Source organism: Leptodactylus fuscus, chromosome 5 (assembly GCF_031893055.1).
Source record: "Leptodactylus fuscus isolate aLepFus1 chromosome 5, aLepFus1.hap2, whole genome shotgun sequence".
In the NCBI taxonomy this organism is placed as follows: domain Eukaryota; kingdom Metazoa; phylum Chordata; class Amphibia; order Anura; family Leptodactylidae; genus Leptodactylus; species Leptodactylus fuscus.
In genome coordinates, this window is record NC_134269.1 from 10,831,835 (window position 1) to 10,857,903 (window position 26,069).

General features: G+C 43.0%; 3 protein-coding genes across 3 annotated transcripts in view; 1 reads left to right on the top strand and 2 right to left on the bottom strand.

The window, feature by feature from the left end:
* Positions 1–26,069, top strand: part of KDM6B (lysine demethylase 6B) — a 456,451-nt gene that overhangs the window by 384,994 nt on the left and 45,388 nt on the right. The window lies entirely within an intron of this gene.
* Positions 63–5,770, bottom strand: LOC142204400 (extracellular calcium-sensing receptor-like). Its single transcript, XM_075275712.1, has 7 exons — positions 5,731–5,770; positions 5,386–5,506; positions 5,006–5,297; positions 4,096–4,926; positions 2,203–2,430; positions 1,663–1,786; positions 63–973 (listed from the first exon to the last, which is right to left on the bottom strand). The coding sequence occupies exons 1-7, from the start codon at positions 5,768–5,770 to the stop codon at positions 63–65; spliced, it is 2,547 nt and encodes an 848-aa protein (XP_075131813.1).
* LOC142204401 (extracellular calcium-sensing receptor-like) overlaps positions 18,349–26,069 on the bottom strand; it is a 13,104-nt gene continuing 5,383 nt past the window's right edge. The window contains exons 2-6 of the mRNA XM_075275713.1: positions 25,325–25,616; positions 24,360–25,172; positions 21,711–21,938; positions 20,247–20,370; positions 18,349–19,250 (exon numbers count right to left, since the gene is read on the bottom strand). Of these exons, the coding sequence (XP_075131814.1) occupies positions 18,349–19,250; positions 20,247–20,370; positions 21,711–21,938; positions 24,360–25,172; positions 25,325–25,616 (2,359 nt within the window). The remainder of the gene's footprint in view (positions 19,251–20,246; positions 20,371–21,710; positions 21,939–24,359; positions 25,173–25,324; positions 25,617–26,069) is intronic.

The window sequence follows — 26,069 nt, forward strand, 5'->3', positions numbered from 1 at the left end:
ATCCAGTCTACCTTGGCCGGGCTTTGTCTAGGACAGCAATCTTTGCCCAGATGAATTTTGGCCTAGCTATTTCTTGGGTTCTTCCTCATGAGAAATTCCCTGGAGTTAACCTCAGGTCTGAACAATATGATGAAACATTTTGGAAAAAACATGCAGATAACTAAAGCCCAACTGGAGACCAAGATGGCAAAGATCTCCATAGCCACTGTGTACTTGCCCTGGGCACTAAGAGAGGCTGGGATATAAGATATCCAGACACTAAGGAAAGCCAACATACTGAATGTAATAAACTGGGCTTCATTGAAGCTGTCGGGAAGTCTTCGAGCAAGGAAGGCAACAACAAAACTGATGGTGGCCAAAAGGAAGAGATAACCCAACATGGTCCAGAAGGCGATGGGTGAGCCTTCATTACACTCCACAATTATGACACCAGGTTTTACACGAGCATTGTTTTGGGGAAACGGAGGAGACGTGGACAACCAAGTAATGCAAAGAACAAATTGCAAAAAAGTACATAGAAATATAATGGTATAAGACACTTTTGGACTGGTCCATCTTCTCAAACGGCTGCCTGGTTTTGTTGCCATGAAAGCAAATACCACCATGATGGTTTTAGCCAAGACACAAGAGATACAGAGGGTAAAAGCCAACCCAAATCCAGCTTGGCGGAGGAGACACGTTTCAGATTTCGGAAATCCTATAAAAATCAAAGAGCACAGGAAGCAAAGAGACAAGGAGACCAGAAGAAGACAACTGAGGTAGTAGTTATTCGCTTTTACTATAGGGGTCATTTTAAACTTCACATAGAGCTGCAAAATGAGAAGGGGAGCCAGGACAGACACAGAGCTTGTAGAAGTCAAGGTTGCACCCAACATCTCTTCATTGGACAGATATTCCATGGCCTTTGGGAGACACAGGTTTTTTTGAGCATTTGGCCATTGATTCCATGGGCAGCGGATGCAGTCAACTGAGTCTGCAATATAAAATGTTCCATTAAAGACATATTTGTAAATGTCTAAGAATACCTTCTTTTGCAAAATAAACATAACAGTTTGCGTTCCAGCTCTATGTCTTCTCCTGCCCAAGTGCTGCCACTATGAGTCTTGTAAAGGTGTAAGTGAATATCTAGATTCTCCACCATACTACATTCAGTTCTACCCAAAATCCATTAGATGACGATTGGTGTACCCATGTGACTACTGATGACCTAAGCCTCAGCTGTCACCTCGTGCCAATGATGTCCCAGAAGAGCACTGGACATCACCAGAAGAGCAGTGGACATCACCAGAAGAGCACTGGACATCAACAGAAGAGCACTGGACATCACCAGAAGAGCACTGGACATCACCAGAAGAGCACTGGACACCACGAGGAGGCCCAAAATGAGGTAATGGAAGGTAAGTATGAATGTTTATTTTTATTTTTTACACCTCCCCTGGGCCTCCATCTATTATACACTGGAACCTGAACAGACCCCAGAATCCACCAAGCAGGGTACTATTTTTATTAAACCATGTTGAGCCCGTAAAACCCATTTACGATGAAATATTTCTGCTCAAGGGTGCCCCAATGATAATGTGAACCCCACGATCAATCTTTACTGGCTAATCAGAGCCCTAAATAAATTAGCATTTCTAATATGACATGATGATGTTCTCTTACCGGTTTTGTTGGAGATCTCTCCTTGAGGGCAAGGAACACATTGGAAACAGCAAATGGGTTGATCTCTTATAGGAGCCTTCCTGAAACCTGGAGGACAACTAACACTGCAGACCGAGACAGGAGGCTGAAGGAGACACATAAGGTCACTTTTACTTGTCTACTTAAGGTGTTTGCACAATTAAGTTTCTAAAATCTCCTTTAATCATTGTTCACCATTGCTCTGTACAATAAATATATATAACGTTTCAAACATGGGGACTCCGTTTTGTTCCCATTATATCATGGGTGTATTTCAGGTAACTAACACAACCACATCTCCATCTATTCACATGATTAGACATCAGGGCCAAATCGGAAACACTGCTCTGTTTTCATGGATTCAACTCTCCCACTTAAATTCAATGGTTCCTTGAAACAAATATTCCACACTGGTGCTGACCTGACCGTTAGAAATGTGGCCAAAAATTGAAGCCTAACAAAATAGATCTGAGTGGTACATGGACAAAACCAAGGTAGTCTACATTTGTTTGGTGGACTTACTGTCTCCTTTCCAGTACTCCATTGTATAGCACTAGTGTTTATGGTAAATACTTGACCAAGAGAAGCCGTGGTATCATAGCTGCCGATCTTAATATGTTGTATGATGCCCTCTGGGTTCAGTTGCCAGTTCACGATGTCATAGACGGCCGGGGGGTCTCCATTCTCATTGAAGTAGAAGTCTCTCCCATTACTCAATGTGACTTTTGCTTTCTTCATATAGTACAGAAGCTAAAGGATGACAGATGGGTCAATGAGTGGAAACCATAGTGGACCTAATGGGGGCCTAATGTGTAATGTTTGCCATGTTGTAGTTGATCGTCTAATGGGCAAAAGAAAAAAAACCTTTGGGATTAACTGCAAGTCTATAGTTTGTTTGGCTTACAATTTATACGTGTAAATATATGCTGTTAGTATTCTACACAGAGTGGCCAAAAGTCATGGGAAGGTACCGGATGCGCCGTTAATAGCTGGTCACCCCTCCGCGAGCCCTGATAACTGCAGCAAGATGAGGAGGCATGGACTCCACAAGGTGTTGGAAGAGTTTTGGATGGATATTGATCCACGCAGTCTGCACTGCAGCCCACAATTGGTTCTCTGTAGTTGGCGCTGGGTCCATGGATCAGACACTGGTATCAATAGCATCCCATAAATACTCTATGGGCTTGTGGTCGTGCGAGCGTGTAGGCCAATCGAGGGTGATAAGGTTACTGGTGTGTTCATTAAGCCAGTCCCGTACCATCAGTGAGCGATGACATGTTGCATTGCCCTGTTGGTACACAGCATCAGGGAACTCCAACACCAGAAAGGGGTGCAAACGGTCTGCCATAAATTGTACGTATCAAGCACTGGTCATTGATCTCTGCATCCAGAAAATGGGGCCCAATTGCAACCACATGAACACAGCCCAGACCATGACGGAGCCACCTCCCACCTGGACACGTCTCTTTTGGCATGCAGGATCCATGGCTTCATGGGAAATACGCCACACTCTCACATGCCCATCGGCTCTGTACAACTGAAACCTTGATTCATCAGACCATGCCACATGCCGCCACTGTTCCATTGTCCAATGACAATGGTCGCGGGCCCATGCCATTCTTCAAGCTCTGTTTGGTGGCATCAGCAAAGGTATATGGTTTGGGCGTCAAGTGTTGAAGCCTATGCGGTGCATTTCTCGGTGTACAGTCCTGGTGGAAATGGGGCCCTTGCGCCCTACATTCAAATCTGCGGTAACTTGACCCACAGTAGACCGTCCAGAGCCCTGTATGACTCTGCGGAGGTGACGTGACGTTTGCTCATTGAACACTCGGGGTCAACCGGTGTGCCAGTTTATGTGGCTGCCAATGTTGTCTTTGAGATATTGCAGGTCCACTTGAGACACTGTTGACCTTGGAAACACAAATTCCCAAAATGCTATGCCCCAGGCGTCTTGCACCAATTATCATCCCCCGTTCAAAGTCACTTAACTCGCGACGTGCTGCCAGGTTCATGAGACACCTGTCTGCATCAGACTGCTCAGATATCCTGGCGACACTAGCGCCATAGGCTGCATCGCATCACACTGTTTGACGGCACTGGGACATGCCTTGCTTTGACTTTTGGCCACTGACTGTCTATTCCTACAAAATTTTTACAAAAATAGTGGCCATCTGCATAGACTTTAACAGTGAACAGTGCAGGCCTGCCCTCAAACGGTGAGCTGAGATCTGTATACATAAGCTTGGTGTTACCGACGCAGGGATAGGAGGGCCTGGGAGAGGTGAGGGCATTTTTAATTTTAATTTTGCTACCTCTATTTGTGGCACATAAAATCTTATACAGTAAGTTGGAGGATCTCACAGGAATATGACATCTACAGATACTCTACATAAACTGGATATGGAGTATTACTACCTGCCAAGGTGTAAACGCTGTAATATTGGCACATGCTCCTTGGGAAAATCGTGGTCCTTCTCCATTCTTGCAGTCCTTCAAATTTTCTAAAGCTTTAGCCACAACATGTACTGCGGTATAGACATTGTATGTTGCCCTTAAATTGGAGACATCATTGAAGCTGTTTGTGATACCATTCAGGACCTCAGATCCTGTACATTCTCCCACTGAAGTATTCTTCGACCTTGGGGCAGCTCCATCAATAAACACGCAATGAAATGTCTGTTCCCACAACAACTTCACCCATTCCCTTCCCATTGACATAGAAGGATGTATCTTATTGAGGAATTCTCGAAACTTTGGGATGGTTCCACTGTAGAAAGCTAATCCTATAGTTCCTGATAGCAACTCAGAAAGCCTTCCCATGGAGAAGAGGCTAGAGGTGGACCAAGCTTCGCTAGCTACAAATATTTTCTTTGTGATGTTTTGTCTCATCATTTCATCCAAGATGGGAACCAAATTTATGGCTGGTGAGAAGACAACCATGATTCTAGCTGTTGAGGCCTTCAAAACTTTAACAATATGAGGAGCATTGTGGTCTGGTTGACTTGTAATGATGTTCTCGGAGAAAGCCACACATGCTCCAGCTTTAACGATCTCTTGTCTCACCATTTGGATTCCTTGTTGACCATAGTCATTGTCAACAGCCAATAACCCCACCCATGTCCAACCAAAATGTAAAACTAGCTGGGCAAGTCCCCGAGACTGGAAAACGTCATTGGATACAGTTCTGAAAAATGATGGAAACTTAGTCCGATCACTCAGTAGAGGACTGGTGGAGAAGTGGCTAATCTGTTGGGAAAAGACAAATACCTTAATATCCAACATATACTTTGTATTATTGGACATAGTTATAGATAGAAGGTCTTACCTGAGGGTACCTATATAATCCCAAAATATGTGCAACAAGGATGGAATGTGTTGAAACCGAGGGGCCGATGACAGCGCTGAGTGGCACCTTCTGAAGACATCGGTAGTTGGGCAGGACTTTGTCAGATCCGGCCAGTATTTGTAACGTTCCCTGAAGGTCTTGGTGAAGAATATCACATGAATCATAGGCTTGGAAACCCAAAGTGACATTTGGAAGAATATTGGGATTTTCATTGATTTCTTCAACTGCGAAAATCATGGATTGAAGTTGCTGATAATTTTCAAGATGGAACCTTCCGGAAAGAAAGAAGTAATACAGTATGTATTACCAATGTAAAAGAAACAACCACCAAACAACATTCTAACTAAGATTCCACTTACGTTGAACAAATGGTCTTAAGTGGTTTTTCAGTGAAGGAAAGTTTTTGATATAATCTGTCTAAATGAAGAGGTATAACGACTCCCAACATGATATCTCCAGGCTGAGATATACCTTCAAGCTCTGGAACATGAAGGCGACAGGTCAGATCGGAGGAATGTAGCACAACAATGAGGCCAGAGAGAAGGAGAATCCAGGTCACTGTATGCAGGGTTATCATTGTATGTTCATCAACCAGAGTGACCTTACTGCAAATGCAATAGAGAAGTCACCATTAATATTGAACTGTATAGTATATTAGATTTGGTCCTTTCCTGACTAGAAATTATCACAAGACTTGTCTTTACCCCTGTTCTCCTCTGTTGTCCTCTTGACACAAATTTCCATTCTGCAGCCCTTTCCTCACTAATAGCATCACAAGTGATGACAGGTCACTTTCCCCTACAAGATCAACACATTCCCCTCCTTAAATACTTTGTACAGCTAGGAGCCCTACTCATCCCAGTATATAAATATATGACTATACTCTTGTCCCCAATCTTATCCTTATATAATATCCTAACTAACATCATCACACATAGATAAGTCACTTTCTCCTACAAGATCAACACATTCCCCTCCTTAACTACTTTGTACAACTAGGAGCCCTACTCATCCCAGTATAGAAATCTATGACTACACTCTTGTCCCCATTCTTATCCTTATATCATATCCTAACTAACATCATCACAAAATGGACAAGTCATTTTCCCCTACAAGATCAACACATTCCCCTCCTAAATACTTTGTGCAGCTAGGAGCCCTACTCATCCCAGTATATAAATATATGACTACACTCTTGTCCCCATTCTTATCCTTGTTTCATATCTTAACTAACATCATCACACATAGATAAGTCACTTTCCCCTACAAGATCAACACATTCCCCTCCTTAAATACTTTGTACAGCTAGGAGCCCTACTCATCCCAGTATATAAATATATGACTACACTCTTGTCACCATTCTTATCCTTATATCATATCCCAACTAACATCATCACACATAGATAAGTCACTTTCCCCTACAAGATCAACACATTCCCCTCCTTAAATACTTTGTACAGCTAGGATCCCTACTCATCCCAGTATAGAAATCTATGACTATACCCTTGTCTCCATTCTTAAGCTTATATCATATCCTAACTAACATCATCACAAATGGACAAGTCACTTTCCCCTACAAGATCAACACATTCCCATCCTTAAATACTTTGTACAGCTAGGATCCCTACTCATCCCAGTATAGAAATCTATGACTATACCCTTGCCTTCATTCTTAAGCTTATATCATATCCCAACTAACATAATCACACATAGATAAGTCACTTTCCCCTACAAGATCAACACATTTCTCTCCTTAAATACTTTGTAAAGCTAGGAGCCCTACTCATCAGAGTATATAAATATATGACTACACTCTTGTCCCCATTCTTATCCTTATATAATATCCTAACTAACATCATCACACATAGATAAGTCACTTTCCCCTACAAGATCAACACATTCCCCTCCTTAAATACTTTGTACAGCTAGGAGCCCTACTCATCCCAGTATATAAATCTATGACTATACCCTTGTCTCCAATGTGATGTGTTGTATTGTGTATGTAGTGATACAGACAATGTGATGTGTTGTATTGTATTGTGTATGAAGTGATGCAGACAATGTGATGTGTTGTATTGTGTATGTAGTGATACAGACAATGTGATGTGTTGTATTGTGTATGTAGTGATACAGACAATGTGATGTGTTATATTGTGTATGTAGTAATACAGACAATGTGATCTGTTATATTGTGTATGTAGTAATACAGACAATGTGATGTGTTATATTGTGTATGTAGTGATACAGACAATGTGATGTGTTGTATTGTGTATGTAGTGATACAGACAATGTGATGTGTTATATTGTGTATGTAGTGATACAGACAATGTGATGTGTTGTATTGTGTATGTAGTAATACAGACAATGTGATTTGTTGTATTGTGTATGTAGTGATACAGACAATGTGATCTGTTGTATTGTGTATGTAGTAATACAGACAATGTGATGTGTTATATTGTGTATGTAGTAATACAGACAATGTGATGTGAGTGAGTAGAGTGAGGACTACTCCTGAGGTGACAGTAAGGAGTGTGCAGGCAGGTTGAGGCAGGAAATGCCAGGCAGTGTGTGTGAGTCTATAGCTGGGGCTAGGAGTCCTGCTTTTGTGAGTCTCCTGCTGGGAACGAAGGATTATGTAGATAATCTTGTTTCCCTTAGTCCTAACAGCGGCACAATGTGGGGTATTTCGTGCCCCTGTGTGCTGGTAGGACAGGCGGAGTTTTAATTAGCCATGTATTAATTTCACATGGCTCGTTCCCTTTAAGAGGGCACAGATACCTCCCCCCTGTGTGTAAATAACAAGTAATAATACATACATTTCAAATAAACAACAATAGGGGGGGAATCCTTGTGCCGCTGTTAGGACTAAGGGAAACAAGATTATCTACATAATCCTTCGTTCCCTGTCGTCCCTACCAGCGGCACAATGTGGGGAAATAGCAAGTAATCCCCATAAGGGTGGGACATTAAACACAAGCAGAATGTAATACAGTGCGCCCGAAGGCAGTAGCTTCTGAGCTATACCGATCAAGTCGGTAGTGCTTCACAAAAGTCGATTCTGAAGACCAGGATGCTGCTGCACAAATCTAATCCAAGGCAAGAGCCTTGATTTCCGCCCAAGAGGTCGACACTGCCCGTGTCCAGTGGGCCCTTAGGACAGTGGGCGGAGGTAAGTTCTGTTTCACAAACGCCAACTTGATTGCTTCCTTCACCCAGCGGGAGATGGTTGCTTTAGAAGCCTTGCGGCCTTTATGGCAAACTACATAATTTATTAATAAGTTTTCAGATCTCCTGAAAGCGCGCATGCGCTGAAGATAAATCTGCAGGTTCTGGACTAAATCCAGAGTATGCCACCTCTCCTCCTCAGGGGAAGTGGGTACTGGAAAAGGTTGGCAGGCAAATGAGCTGACACACATTTGCCCTAGAAGAAACCTTAGGCCTGAACCCTGGCAGAAATCTTAACTGAACACGGTCTTCAAAGAAGGCAATGTAAGGAGCTTCCGATGAGAGTGCTTGAAGCTCCCCTACTCTTTTTGCCGAGGTGACAGCGAGGAGAAAAGATACCTTATAGGTCAGCCACTTTAGATCCACCTCCTCCAGGGGTTCGAATGGAGCAACACAAAGTGCCTTTAGGACCATGTTGAGGTCCCATTGATGGACAGGAGCAGATACTGCTGGTCTCAGCCTAGTTGCCCCTTTGATAAAGGTGCTCACTAAAGGATCTTGAGACAACCGCCTCCCCAGATAGGCGGACAGAGCGGCCACATGTACCTTCAGGGTAGAAGCTGCAAGCCCTCTGTCTAGGCCGTCCTGAAGGAAATCCAGGATCGCCCTCACAGGGGGATCGGAGGAGTCCACTTTGTGATCCGTGCACCAGGCCTGGAAAATATTACCGACCCTACGGTAATTCTTATTGGTAGAGTTGGCCCTGGCGCTGGCTAAAGTCCTTAGGACGCCTTCAGACAGTCCTCTATTCCTTAATAGGGACTGGTCAACCTCCAGGCTGTCAGATTGAATCTCCTCAGATCGTGGTGTCTCAGCTCTCCTTGTGTCACCAGATCTGGGAGGGGGGAAGCCTCCAATACCTGCCTTGACTCATCCACATGAGCTGGGCAAACCAAGTCCTTTTCGGCCAGAACGGGATTATGGCAACTCCCGAGACTTGGTCCTGTCTGATTTTCATCAATACCTTGGGTATGATGGAAACTGGAGGGAAAATGTATATCAGCCTGAACCTCCATGGGATGGACAGGGCATCCACTGCCAAGGCATTGTCCTCCTGGTACAGAGAACAGAAGGTTTCCACCTTGGCGTTGAGTCAGGTTGCCATGAGGTCGACGTCTGGAAGGCCCCATGCTTGGACAATCTGTTGGAATCTGTCTTGATTGAGAGACCATTCTCCTGATACAGGGATACCCCGACTCAACTGATCCGCTACTATGTTCAGGGAGCCCTTGATGTGAACAGCGGATATGTGGGACAGATTCTTCCCTGCCCACGTGAAAATCAAGTTCGCCTCTCTCAGTAGGGCTGGAACCCTGGTGCCGCCTTGCTTGTTCAAGTATACTACCGTCGTTATGTTGTCTGACCGGACCTTGACTGCCTTCCCTTCGAGAAAAGGGGCAAAGTACTTCAGCACCAGATAGACTGCTTTTAGCTCCTTCAGGTTGGAGGTTCCTACCTTTGGATTCCTCCACAGACCCTGGACGGTCCCGCCGTCTAGGTGGGCTCCCCATCCCGTATGGGACGCATCCGTTGTCAACAGGGTCCAACGAGGTTGGACCGAGGACCTTCCGTCTTTCAGGTGTCTCCACCATCTGAGGGAAAGACGGGTACCGGGAGAAAGGCAGATCTTCCTGTGCAGTCCCCGTGGAGATCTGTTCCAGGCTCTCAACACCTCCATCTGAAGGGGACGCAAATGCCATGAAGCCCAAGGGACCGCCTTGGCTGAAGACGACATTAGGCCTAGGACCCGCATGGCGGTGCGGATGGTGACCTGCCGGGTCCGGAAAAAGGCCCTGCACTGAAGCTTCTATTTTCGCTCGCCTTGGACGGGATAGGAAAATCTGCATGCTCTGGGAATCCAGAATAAACCCTAGGAATTTCTTCCGGGTGGATGGCACTATTTCTGACTTCTCCCAATTGATCAGCCAACCCAACTCCTGGAGGAAGGAGATGGCTATCTGGAGGTGGTGATGGAGAATTGAAGTAGACTGAGCTTTTATAAGCCAGTCGTCGAGGTAGGGAACCACGAAGAGGCCTTGCAGTCTGAGGGTGGCGGTAACTGGTGCGACCATCTTGGTGAATATGTACGGGGCTGACGATATGCCGAATGGCAGAGCAGTGAACTGTAGGTGCTCTCTGTGACCAGCCATAAGAATGGCTATGCGTAGATACTTCTTGTGTGGCGGGAAGGTGGGGATATGTAAGTAGGCATCCTTCAGGTCCAGGGTGACCATGACCTCGTCGCGCAATAGAAAGTTGGTTACTGAGTCTATGGACTTCATCCTGAATGGCTTTCCCTTTATGAAAAGGTTGAGGAACCGAAGATCTATAATCATCCGCCACCCTCCTGTGGACTTTGTAACCAGGAATACGGGTGAATAAACTCCTTATCCCACTTCTGAGGGAGGGACCCTTTCCAGGTCCCCCTTTGCAAAATATTCTGCCACGGAAGCCTCCAGGCAGACCTGTTGTAGAGCTGGTAAAACCCGCGTAGTGATGAACCGGTCCACAGGAGGGTGTGAGAACTCTATTGCGTACCCCCGCTGAACGAACTGAAGGGCCCATGGATCCAAAATGTGAAGATGCCACGCCACGGAAAAATTTGGAAAGGCGCCCTCCTACGGGAGAGCTGGACACAGAGAGCGAAGCCTCCTCAAAACCCCTTCTTCTTAGGGTCTTCCTTGGGGACCCCTTGCCCCGCCCCTTTGGGCGGTATCTGGAGCGTCTCTGGTTACCTTGCTGAGGCCTGTATTGGGATGTAGACTCTCGACCCCTAGAAGGGGAAAGCCTTCTTCTTCTGGTCGCTTGTGGTAGCGACCTGCCTTTACCTTCAGCCAGCCCCTCCATCAGGTCGTCCAGCCCCTGGCCGAAAATCTTCCCTGGTTGAAAGGGGAGGGAGCATAAAGAAAATTTGGAGGTGACATCAGCCCGCCAAGGATTGAGCCACAAGGGCCTCCTGGCAGCGGTATTCAGAGCCATGGTCTTGGAAGCCAGTTTCACCTTCTGTCTTGCTCACTCTCTCAGGAAATCCGTAGCGAGACGGAATTCCCCCATGGACGCCAGGATGACATCCCTGTTGGCCCCGGAGTCGATGTCCCGCTCCAGACGGTCCAACCGGGCTTGAAGCTTATCAGCTACTTCTGTGGAGGCGATGCCCACTGCCATCTGGGCTGAAGCAGACGAATACGCCTTCTTGAGTGTTGAATCCACTCTCCTATCGAGCAAATCTTGGAGGTTTGACCCATCATCGATAGGCACGACAGTGCGACGGGAGAGCTTTGAGATGGCCAAATCCACCTTGGGCAGAGGACCCCAGCGATCCAGCTGGGAGGAATCAATTGGATATACTGCTTTGAAAGCCCTGGTGGTGACATAAGCTTCCTCCGGCTGCTTCCACTCTAGTTCCATTAAACTGGCCATGGAGGCGTCCACTTGAAAAACCCTCCGCTTTTCAGAGGTGGACGCAGAGGCTTCCCCCTCGCCAATCTGGTCCCACGACCAGATGGCCTTCAGCAGCTTGTTAGTCTTCTCACGATGAAAAAATGGGTCTGCTGGAACAGGAGGACTGGTCGTCCGATGATATGGACTCATCCTCCACCTGGAGGCACTCCAGGGAGGGCAGCGAAACAGAACGCCTCTCATGCACTGTTTCTTGGTGAGCTGAGCCAGTGATGTACGGATATCCTTTAAGGAATCATCCTGCAAAAACAAGGATACTTAGAAGCCAGTGGGGACCCTACCCCTTTTAGCGGCTAACGTACTCACCATGTACTCCTTGACCTATGCTACCATATCACTGGTAACGGGTTCCTCCCGCAGAGGTCCCCTGCATTGCTGGCAGCATGACCAGTCATAGCCTAGAGGCAAAAAATGACATTCAGGATACTCCCACCATTGGGAGAATTAGCAGACGAAAAAGACCGCACCTACTATCAGGTAGTAGAACGTCACATTCAATACAAGCCAGATGTCTCCTTTTGAAGACTTCATCCGTCTCACTTGATCCCCGGAGGGGTGGAAGACGAAGACATGACAAAGAAACTAGCTTTCAGTGATACCTAAGCATAGGATACGGAACATAAAGGAGTACGTTCAAGGAACCATATAAGGAGACTCACCCAGCTTCAGTCAGACAACTTACCAAACTTCAGTCGAGTTTGCACTAGAACAAGTGTAGTTGAAGCAGTAACACGAGCCACAACACGGAACCAGCTAGTGGATTAAACTAGCAGGCAATGAGGGAAGCAGCCATGCCCCTGTTTACAGCCCTGTATCCAGAAAGGGGCGTGGCTTAACAAAAAAATATGTGAGCTCTGTTCCTTGCCCTCCTGAGAGCACTCTCAGGCCTTATGAGTTGCTCCCTCCCTAGCCAACAGACCCTTGGCACATACCTTGCCTCTATAGCCGCACTGCACCGCTGTCTGCGTGGCCCCGGAGCAGCGGATGCCGAAACCGGAAGTGCCGGTGTCACCTCTATGAGCGTCCGGCCAGGAACCTCCTAGACAGAGAAGGTTCTGCAAAAACGGAAGTTCCCCTTCCTGGAGCCGCGCGTACACGCCAGCAGTGCGCGGTTCCACAAAGCCCAAACAAGATGGGACTGCCGGGGATACATGAGGCAAACATTGTGGGAGGGAGGCAGGGATATATGAAGATATAAAGGAGCCTTTAAACTTACCCCTCTTCTCCCTGCAGGACTGACACAGAAGTCCAGCAGGCCAGAGTGCTTCACTGAAGATGATTTGAACAGGTGAGAACCTGCAACTTAAAACTTCTTCCTTCTTTCTCTTTAGGAGGACACAGAGTCCTCTCCACCTGTCCGATCCTTTACACAGGACAGAAAAAAACACACAGGGGGGAGGTATCTGTGCCCTCTTAAAGGGAACGAGCCATGTGAAATTAATACATGGCTAATTAAAACTCCGCCTGTCCTACCAGCACACAGGGGCACGAAATACCCCACATTGTGCCGCTGGTAGGGACGACAGGGAAGCCATGTTGTTTAGTGCCACCAAAAGTAGCCTGTGACTCAATCCTAAGGGAAAACTATGTTTGTGGAAAATTGCACGCAAATCCGTCCAGGCGTTTTAGCGTGATTGAGGAACAAACAACCAAACTCACAAATATCCAAACATCCAAACACACAAACTTTCACACTTATAATATTAGTAGGATGACTCCACTCTTCTCCATTCTTTTTTTTGCATAATGTGTTGACTCAAATGTGGACGGGTCACTTTTCCCTGCAAGATCAAAACATTCCCCTCCTTAAATACAATGCACTGATGTGGCCCTTATTAATCCTACACTATATATCAATGACTTCACTCTTGTCCCCATTTGTCTCCTTACATCATGCCTCGACTAACGTCATCACATGTGGACAGGTCACTTTCCCCTGCAAGATCAAAATATTCTTCTCCTGAAATACAATGTGCTGATGTGGCCCCTATTGATCCTACACTATAGCAATGACTTCATTCTTGTCCCCATTTGTCTCCTTACATCGTTCCTCAACTAATGTCATTACATGTGGACAGGTCACTTTCACCAAAATGGTCAACACATTCCATCCTGAAATTCTTTGTGCTACTAGGAGCCCTAAACATGTAACTCGATAAATATTGTGAAATATATTGTTCTTCTTGGTGCCTTGTCCTGCTTTATTAGGCTATCATTTTTCTCCTTATATCATATCCAGACTAACCACATCCCCTGTGGACAGGTAACTGCCCCCACAAAATAATAACACTCATACACTGCTGCTCTACAAATTCCCTTGACTGACCCTATAGCTCTAAGTTGTCCAATCCTAGTTTCTTAAGTTGACATGACTAAATGGACACATACATTTTGGAAGTGAAGGTGGGAAACGGGTTATATCGATAGCGTCACCTGTCATAGTCATCCATTACACCTTGGTGCAGCAAACCTGGACAAATACAATTTCTTGTAAAATTGTGTAAGGAGCAGGAACAAGATCCATGAAAGCCCCACACTCACCTTCTCATGTTACTTATGCTCTGTCCCTTGCGTCCTTGATTTACAAGGTGCCCATAGCTGTTACCAAGCATTTTAAAGTGGTTAATGCTCTCCAAGGAGCCAATCCATGTCACAGTGAGGGACTGGCTGCTGCCCCCGGGCAATTACAGGGATAATTATCTGATACAGATGTGTATTATATGGAAGAGAACTCTAAGGGACGATACATGAGAAATACAAGGTTCCACCAAAGGATATATTCCAATTATAGTCCCAAATATTTTATTAACTTTTGACCGGACTCTTTGGAAGGCCTACACCATTCACAATTAGGGAAGCAAGAGGATCTCCAATACTGGTAAATACAGTGTTAATATGGATCATACACAATATTTTCGAGTATTCCTCCTGAGTCCCCATACTCATAGATGTCATAGAAAGCCATGATGCCCAGATACACACAAGATGGTTGACGGATTCCACCAACATTGATCTGCATGGGTAGGGTTGAGCCAATCTTGAGATTTCAGGGTCGATTTTAAAATCCGATTTCCGATCATTTTCCAGCCAATCCCGATCGTGAAATTTACTCGTTCGCCGATCCTTTCCGATCCCTATCGCTCAACCCTAGTCAATGCTTCTTTATGGCAAAAGTCACTTTTAGGGTTATGCTGATCTTGAGATAACTTCCGACCTCGATCCCGCTGGAAAAGATCGGGATCGAAATTCCGATCGCAATTGTGAAATTTGATCGATCGCCGATCGAAATCCGGTCTTTTCCGATCCCGATAGCTCAACCCTAGTCATGGGAGAAGTCATCGGATTAGTTGACATACGTCACCCCATGGGGCCCATTCATCTGTTTGTCCGATATTTTGTACTTGGGGCATCAGCATTGTGGAGGATCACCCATACAGTAGTTAAAGACACAGAGACTAGGGAATCTATTTAAAGGGAACCTGTCTCCACCTCCACAAACTCTAAATTTTTGCCAATTCACTGATTCCAGCACAGATGGAAATTTTCTCTATCCCCCACCATTCCTGAGCAATGGGTGCTCTTATTTTCAACCCCCATATGCTAATTAGACTCTCTACTGTTACATGGGTAGACCCAGACTATTTATTGGAACCAAGGACTGCCCACCTGACACTAGGATACTAATTAGTATATTAGGTACTTAATCGAACAGCACGCATCTCTCATGAATGGTGGGGGCTGGAGAAAAAATTCCAATTGCGCCGAAATTAGCGAATCAACAATTGTTGAATGATGCAAAGACATGGAGCTGGTGAAAGGTTTTATTTAAAGGGATTCTACCATTAAAATCTAATTTTTTGTCCTTAACATATAGGAATAGCCTTAAGAAAGGTTATTTGTCTCCTACCTTTAGATGTCATCTCCGCACCGGTATGCAAATTAGTTCTATTGTAGCACTGGGGGCGGGCCCCAGTGCTCAAACAGCACTGGGGGCGTCCCCAATGCTGCAAGAGAATTCTCCAGTGCCGCCTCTATCTTCTTCAGGAATGGGTCTTCTTCCGGCGGTGGCTTCAAACTTCTAGGCCTTGGCTGCGACTGCGTATGCCTGCCGGCCACAAGAAAATGGCCGCTTATAATACTGTGTAAGCGGCCATTTTCTTGTGGCCAGTGGGCATGCGAAGTTGGCTTTGCCCTAGGCCTGAGGCCTAGAAGATTGAAGCCAACCCCCGGAAGAAGATGCAAAGAAGACCCATTCCTGAAGAAGATGGAGGTGGCACTGGAGAGTTCTCTCGCAGCATTGGGGCCCACCCCCAGTGCTGTGAGAGAACTCATTTGCATATCGGCAAAAACCGGGATTTCTATGGAACGGCGACGCAGAGAAGACGTCTAAAGGTAGGAGACGAATAGCCTTCCGTAAGGCTATTCCGACGTTTTAGGGACAAAAATTCGATTTGAATGGTAGAATCCCTTTATATAAATTCAGAATAGACAACAGAACAGAACAGAACCTATTCTCTATGTCTATGTCTATAAGCTTCCTCTTCCTCTCTATGTTGGTCACATATTGAAAGGGTCTGTCTTAGCCAATTAAAGAAGTCAAAAAGCCAACGTCTCTGATACCCAGTGGTGGAGGAAGCTCTTGGGAGTGGCCGAACCTGAAACATTGAGGTCTGCTCAATACTAGAGCTTGGATGTGCCCAAGTTTTGTTGAATTGACTAGAGACAATTTTAGCCCGATTTCCCCTTGCTACAATAAACCTGCTCTGTAGAAGACAATCGTTTGGCTACTGTTAGTCATCTTGCTTGTAGAAATCCTTGTAGACTGTAGCTCAGGAAATAAAATACCAAGGCGAGATAGAAGATGCGCATATAGATCATGTATAGATCATCCCTAATCCCAGGCCATCAATAATACATCTCCGAGGGTCCGATATCCAAGATCCCAGCAGACCTGCCGTTCGAGAACAACGTGACGTCCCTGAGGACAGCCCTGCCTCATAGATGTCAATACAGTATCTATAGCTAGAGATTGCACTGCAAGTGAGTAGCATGGGTCCTGGCCGGTAGATATCATTGGAGCCATGTTTTCCCTGGCCAACAGATCTGCTTGGATCTCAATTCTCGCAGATCTAATCTTGATGGCTTATTCAAAGGATAGACCATCAATATTAGAAACTGGATAACCCCAATGGGATGGATGGACTAAAGTACCCAAAGATTATCAAAACTGGGAGACCTAGCACTAGACCTAGACCTAGCACTTGGGTTGAGATAGAAAACTAACTACTAGCAGCAGCAGTAACATCTCTGTGTGCCTCTGCTTCTATCGCTCTTGGCTTATCTTTTACCTCCTCTCTCCATAGACCTTTATGGAGAGCTGTAATCTGACATCTATGTGATCCAACAGTCTGTCTGTGTCTGCAACCCATCTTTTTACCTATGGTTCACATTTTTGGTGTCAAACCTGTGCAGTGGATACGATCCACGGAGGTTGTTGAGCCCATGACAATAATCATACTCTATGGTCATCAAGCAAAGGGTAGTGTTCCCACTGTCAATGCTGCCCAAGAGCCCCCATACTACTATAGCTGTCCGTGAAACTGTATACATATACTGTATAACTAATATAAAAAAATGTTTTTGTATTTCATCCATTTTATTTAGAGTCTGTATTTACAATTTTTCCATTATTATACATCATATTATTTGGTCTAGTCTATTGGTTTTATAACGGGATATTAAAGTCATACAATGGGACCTTCCACTTGGGGCCACCTTCTGTGAGCTGGAACAGGGAGCCATCTCTGCCCATCCAGTCTGTCCATAGTCATTTGATTCCCCGGGATGTACTATTGGTTCTTTGTATCAGTGGTCACTTTGTCTGGTCATATAATCTGATCCCATTGGGTTTTGAATCTGTACACCTGTAGCTTGGAGGGTGGACCTCCAACACACTAGAGACTATTGGTTCCATTGATACAACTGGTCCGATAAGCACAGGAGAGGTGGAGCCATGGGAGGTTGAAGACCTGGGTTTTGGTGCTCACTGGGTTGTTGTCACACAGTTTGTAGTGTAAGGTGTTCCCAGCTTATTGGGGAAGAAGACTAAGAGAGTCATGAACACTGGAGCCCAGACTGAAGAACTGTGTTATGGCATCTCGGCCCCGGGTGAATGGCCAACAGAGTCTTTGAAGGGAGGACAGTCCAAGCAGCTCCTCAGTAGTGAACGAAGGAGAATCCTTTGCATTGACCAGGTTCCTGAAGATGGACAATAGCACAACCTTTATTATTAGTTCTCTTTTTACTAATTATTCCCAAGTTGTTTAACGTTTTCAAAGATAGAGCAAAGAAATCGTTGTCGTTTCTGTGTCTATCACCAACACATTACACACCCGGTGATCAGCTCGCTCAGGATCACCTGATTTTCCAGGAAAGCCTTTTTTGACAAGACCTTTACTGCCATAAAATGATGTATTACATGGTGGCAACTCAATAGTACTTGAATGACTCAAGTCCACCACAATGGACTTCTCTTGTAGAGTGGCTATCTATTCCTCTACTCATGTCTCTATGATGTCCATATGACCTAACAGGGGCACTACTGTATACTACTGTGTATTCTTGTAATTTTTTATTTGTCAGTGTCTTCTCCTCATGAGATATTCCTTAGAGTTCATATCTGGCCTAAATAGTATAATGAAGCACTTTGGAAAAAACATGCAGAGAACTAGAGCCCAACTGGATGACAAGATGGCAAAGATCTCCATAGCCACGGTGTACTTGCCCTGGGCACTGAGGGAGGCTGGGATATAAGATATCCAGACACTAAGGAAGGCCAGCATACTAAATGTAATAAACTGGGCCTCATTGAAGCTGTCGGGAAGTCTTCGAGCCAGAAAGGCCACAATGAAACTGATGAAGGCCAGAAGGAAGAGATAACCCAACATGGTCCAGAAGGCGATGAGGGAACCCTCATTACATTCAACAATGATAAGTGTGGGCTGGCTTTCTATATTGTATTGTGGGAATGGTGGAGCAAGGGACAACCATGAGATACATAAAATAAATTGTAACAAGGAACAAGTGAAAATGATTGTGTAGGACACTCGAGGATTGGTCCATTTCCTCACAACACTACCAGGTCTCGTGGCCATAAAAGCAAACACCACCATAATAGTCTTAGCCAAAATGCAAGATACGCAGATGGTGAAGACCAGTCCAAAAGCAGTTTGACGCAACAGACACTTGTCACTATGGGGGTAACCAATAAAAGCTAAAGAGCTCAGGAAGCAAAGGGATAGGGAAGCGAGAAGAAGACAACTTAGGACGTAGTTGTTGGCTTTTACTACGGGAGTTGATTTGTATTGGATAAAAAGTCTTAATATGAATTTAGGAATCAGAGAAGAAGCAATGGAGGTGCCAGTTAAAGTGGCGCCCAATGGATCATCAAAGGAGAGAAAGTCAATGCGTTTTCGAAGGCATCTGGTCTTCTCAAGGTTTGGACATTCATTCCATGGACATTTGAGACAACTGCTAGAGTCTGAAATGAAGAGATTGGAGAAATAATTATAAAAACTAAAGTTAAAACTTTTATCTACTTTTCGTATAATCTATATTCTTACAATTCGGTACATTGGGAAAATTTCTAAATATAATGTAAAAAATGCAAATGGAGCAATTTTGTGGCCTCTTGTTATAGGTCTGACCAGCAGTGGAGCCCACTGAGCATCAAGACCAGACTATCAACTGAAAGGGTTTTTCTGGGATCTGTTACATTTTTGATATTGATGATCTATCCACAGAATAGGTCATCCCTATCAGAATGGTGGTGGTCCAACATCTAGCAAATCCAAGGGTGTGGAGGATCAGGATGGAGGCATCATCCATTGTATCTAGGTGGTGCTGAAATACTACAGATCCGCAGTACTCCAGTACTTCAACTCTACAATGGGTGGCACCTTCTACTTATGACCACATGTGTTGTATACCTTTACGGTGCTGGTGGCTAGCTGGTACAGCTGATCGTTGTGGGGTCCAACTTTCATATCTCCATCAATATGATACTGATGTATCAAATATGTGACCTAACCTGAAGAACCTTTCGAAGTCACATTAAGAGTAGGGTTGAGCCGATCTTGAGATTTCAGGATCAATTTTAAAATTCGATTTCCGATCATTTTCCAACCAATCCCGATCACGATCGTGAAATTTGCTCGATCGCTGATCGAGATCCGATCTTTCCTGATCTTTCCTGACCACTAGTTACTTTATGTTTATGGACTAAGGTTGAGCCGACCTTGAGATTACAGGATCGCTTTTAAAATTTGATTTTCGATCATTTTCGAGTCGATCGTGATCGTTAAATTTTGCTTGATCACCGATCGGGATCCGATCTTTTCTGAACCTGATCGCTCAACCCTAATTAAGAGGTGAATTATGTGATTACACAACTGGTTGTCTTACAATTTCATGGACAATATATTTGTTTTAGATTTTAAGGATACTGGAAAATATTAATACATTTCTTCCTTAGTACCTGTTTGATTGGAGATTTCTCCTTGTGGACAGGGGAAACATTGGAAGCAGCAGACAGGTTGACCTGTGATGGAGGCCTGCCTAAATCCTGGAGGACAACTTTCAGTACAAGCAGAGGTAGGTACCTGTGAAGATGGACATATTGTGTAGGTGAGCTGGTAAGAATGCCAAAATATGTCATCGAGTACATGGAAATGGTTGATGCTATCTTGAGACATTACTCACACCCTCTTTACCAAATGAAAACTCTGCATCATCTACTATGTCCTAGATCGACCCATGAAGGAGACTTTAACTTGATCTTGTAACAGCATGAAAACACTCAACATCACTCAACCCAATAAAAAAGTTAGAGTTCCTCCGCACAATGTGTATTTTTTGAGTTAAGTGTCAAGTTCAAAATGGTTTTCCAGGATAAACTGAACACCCACTGATATCTGCGGGACGTGTAGAATAAAAAAAGAAGATATATTCCCCAACCCTTAATCTCTGTTTCGGCAGGTGTTGCCCGTTCCATATGGGGCATGTCTTGGCTGGGGTTGAGTCAATCTTGAGATTCAGGATCGATTTTAAAATTCGACTCCCAATCATTTTCCAGCCAATCCCGATCGTGATCGTGAAATTTGCTCGATCGCTGATCGGGATCCGATCTTTATCGATCCCGATCGCTCAACCCTAGTCAATGCTTCTCTCTAGGAAAAGTCACATTTAGGGTTGAGTCGATCTTGAGATTTAAAATCCGATTTCCGATCATTTTCCATCAGATCCTTAACCCGATTGCGAAATTTGCTCGATCGCCGATTGGGATCCGATCTTTCCCGATCACTCAACTCTAGTCCTGGCCAGACATCCTAAGGCTCCCTTGACTGTCCCGCCCAATCACTGTCCTCAGCAGTCACATGTGCAGTACTGGTGATGTCAATTTTAGTATGTTATAGGTATGCCACATGTGATCGCTGAGGACAATGATTGGACACAGGATTTAACAGGAGCCTCAGCATTTCCAGTTGGGCATTTCCCGAGGAAATGGGAGACATGCCCCTGAAATGGGGAACAAGAGGCGATGAGTGTGACTTCTTTTTTACTCTACTCTTCCCATAGACATCAGTGGGTTTCAGTTTATCCTGGAAAAACTCTTTAAATGTGCTAAATATGTACATACAGTAGCATACAACAAGCCCATCGCTACCTCTCCTCTTAGCTTAACAAATATGCATATGTATGGAGTGAGATGACCATCTTTTCAAGAAAACATGATATTATGTCAAGGGATGACTATCCCATATGTGGAAACCCAGAGGTCAGCCTGTGAATTGCAGCCTGTTTACAGTTTTGGAACAAAATCAAACTTTAAGAAAAGCTTTAGGAAATTTCCATAAATATAAACATCAGGAATACAAGTCCTCCTTGCTCTGTGTGTCCCTCTTGTAGAATACGGGGCAATATTCCATTTCTCACATAATACCTGGTTGTCTTTTGTAGCCCAAAGCAGTAGACTTGAGTTGATGGTAAAAAGTTGTCTGTCCGATGCGGTGGTGTCATAGCTGCCAACTTTGACATGGCGTATGGTGGTGTTTGAACTTAGTTGCCAGTTTACAATGTCATAGACTGCAGGCGGGTCTCCATTTTCATCAAAGTAAAGTTCTCTCTCATTACTTAACAGGACCCTGACCCTCTTCATATAATGCAGGATCTATGGAGAAAAAAACAATACTGAAGTGAGGATTTCTGTTGTATGGGCTAGTGTGTGATACTATAATACTGCCCCTATGTACAAGAATATAACTACTATAATACTACCTCCTATGTACAAGAATATAACTACTATAATACTACTCCTATATACAAGAATATAACTACTATAATACTGCTCCTATGTACAAGAATATAACTACTATAATACTACTCCTATGTACAAGAATATAGCTACTATAATACTACTCCTATGTACAAGAATATAACTACTATAATACTACTCCTATGTACAAGAATATAACTATTATAATACTACTCCTATGTACAAGAATATAACTACTATAATACTACTCCTATGTACAAGAATATAACTACTATAATACTACTCCTATGTACAAGAATATAACTATTATAATACTACTCCTATGTACAAGAATATAACTACTATAATACTTCTCCTATGTACAAGAATATAACTACTATAATACTACCTCCTATGTACAAGAATATAACTACTATAATACTACTCCTATATACAAGAATATAACTACTATAATACTGCTCCTATGTACAAGAATATAACTACTATAATACTACTCCTATGTACAAGAATATAACTACTATAATACTACCTCCTATGTACAAGAATATAACTACTATAATACTACTCCTATGTACAAGAATATAACTACTATAATACTACTCCTATGTACAAGAATATAACTACTATAATACTACCTCCTATGTACAAGAATATAACTACTATAATACTACTCCTATATACAAGAATATAACTACTATAATACTGCTCCTATGTACAAGAATATAACTACTATAATACTACTCCTATGTACAAGAATATAGCTACTATAATACTACTCCTATGTACAAGAATATAACTACTATAATACTACTCCTATGTACAAGAATATAACTATTATAATACTACTCCTATGTACAAGAATATAACTACTATAATACTACTCCTATGTACAAGAATATAACTACTATAATACTACTCCTATGTACAAGAATATAACTATTATAATACTACTCCTATGTACAAGAATATAACTACTATAATACTTCTCCTATGTACAAGAATATAACTATTATAATACTACTCCTATGTACAAGAATATAACTACTATAATACTGCTCCTATGTACAAGAATATAACTACTATAATACTACTCCTATGTACAAGAATATAACTACTATAATACTACTCCTATGTACAAGAATATAACTATTATAATACTACTCCTATGTACAAGAATATAACTACTATAATACTACTCCTATGTACAAGAATATAACTACTATAATACTGCTCCTATGTACAAGAATAAAACTACTATAATACTACCTCCTATGTACAAGAATATAACTACTATAATACTACCTCCTATGTACAAAAATATAACTACTATAATACTGCCCCCTATGTACAAGAATATAACTACTATAATACTACTCCTATGTACAAGAATATAACTACTATAATACTATTCCTATGTACAAGAATATAACTACTATAATACTACTCCTATGTACAAGAATATAACTACTATAATACTGCTCCTATGTACAAGAATATAACTACTATAATACTGCTCCTATGTACAAGAATATAACTACTATAATACTGCCCCTATGTACAAGAATATAACTACTATAATACTACTCCTATGTACAAGAATATAACTACTATAATACTACCTCCTATGTACAAGAATATAACTACTATAATACTACTCCTATGTACAAGAATATAACTACTATAATACTACTCCTATGTACAAGAATATAACTACTATAATACTACTCCTATGTACAAGAATATAACTACTATAATACTGCTCCTATGTACAAGAATATAACTACTATAATACTGCCCCTATGTACAAGAATATAACTACTATAATACTACTCCTATGTACAAGAATATAACTACTATAATACTACCTCCTATGTACAAGAATATAACTACTATAATACTACTCCTATGTACAAGAATATAACTACTATAATACTGCCCCTATGTACAAGAATATAACTACTATAATACTACTCCTATGTACAAGAATATAACTACTATAATACTACCTCCTATGTACAAGAATATAACTACTATAATACTACTCCTATGTACAAGAATATAACTACTATAATACTACTCCTATGTACAAGAATATAACTACTATAATACTACACCTATGTACAAGAATATAACTACTATAATACTACCTCCTATGTACAAGAATATAACTACTATAATACTACTCCTATGTACAAGAATATAACTACTATAATACTGCTCCTATGTACAAGAATATAACTACTATAATACTACTCCTATGTACAAGAATATAACTACTATAACACTGCTCCTATATATAAGAATATTACTTTTTACCTGCCATGGAGATAAGTTTTGTATCTGTGCACATCTGCCTTGAAGAAATGGGCCTTTCCCCTCGCTACATTGTGTAAGATCATCCAGAGCTTTAGCCAGAGTATGAACTGCAGTGTAAATATTGTAGGAAATCCTTAAATTGGAGACATCATTGTAGCTGTTTTTTATCGCCGCCAACCTCTCCTCACCAGTGCAGAGCTTTCTTTCCAAGCCTTTCTCAGTAAAAAATGTACAATTGAAGGCTTCTTCCCAAAATGTCTTCACCAAGTTGCCTCCAACATTCATGTTTGGATGGATCTTGTTGAGGAATTCTTGAAATCCAGGGATTAATCCATTGTAGAAAGCTAAACCAACCGTGCCGAATAAGAGATTTGAAAAGCTCCCCATCTTTTGTTGACTAGTCACAGACCACCCTTCACTAGCCACAAATATCTTATCCTTGACATTCTCCTTCCTCATCTCAGTCAGAATGGGGACCAAATCGAGCCCAGCGGCGAAGACGATCACCACTCTTGCCGTTGACTTCTTCATGACTTTAACTATGTGCGCCGCATTCCGGTCTTGTCTACTAGTCAGAATATTCTCAGTAAAGTCTACACAGGCCCCCGCTCTGATGATCTCTTGTGTGACCAGCTGGATCCCTTGCTGTCCGTAGTCATTGTCTACACCAAGTAGCCCAATCCATCTCCAGTTGTAGTGTAGGACAAGCTTGGCTAGTCCCTTAGATTGGAAGGCATCGCTGGGAACAGTCCTGAAGAAGGATGGAAATTTCCTCCGGTCACTCAGGAGAGAACTAGTCGAATAATAGCTGACCTGATTAAAAAATATATAAAAATATAAGTACATGAGGATGCTCCCTTGTCACCGTTATGGGCCTAAGTGTCATATTTGTAAATTATACTAAATTTTGTAAAATTTACCAAAAATTGAAAAATTCTGGCCGCCTTAATGTACTTTGTCCTTACCTGAGGGTATCTGTAGAGGCCCAGAATGTGGCCAACAGCTATAGACAATGAGGATGAGGAGGAGCCAATGAATCCGCTTAGAGGAGCACTGTGGAGACATCGATAATTGGGGATGTCTGTCTTGTCTCCTGATAAGACTTGCAATGTTGCCGCCATGTTTACAGAGATCACCTCACAGGAATCATACCAGTGAAATCCCAAGGTTATGTTGGGTAAGATGTCTTCATTTTTGTTGATCTCTTCTACAGCAAAAAAGAGAGCTTGAAGTTGCTGGAAGTAACCAAAGTGGATCCTTGAGAAGACACAAAAAGGCATAGTTGGCGAGGCAGTCAAGCCAGGTTCAACCCAAATATCCCAAATTGTTTATTGTTTTTACAAAAACAAATTGGGGATTCGTTTTGAACTAAATAAAATGGCCAACGTGAGTAAATTTTTATACTCTGGGGTATCTTCAGACCCAAGAGAACATTAGACAGAGGTCAAGGAAAGGTGAAAAAAGCATTTATACTAGCTTTTCCTCACCCCTTATGGGCCTCCTTGTGGCATTAGGCACTCTCCTGGTGACAACCTTCACCCATGCTCACCTCTGAGGCCTGTGATTGGGACATAGTAGTCACGTGCCTCAGTGGTGATCCCATTACTGAGGAGAATAAGAGAGAGGTGAGTACAAATTGTTTATTTATACTTCACTTGGGCCTCCACCAATTTTACTCTTGGGTCTGAGGAGACCCCAGAATATAATAAT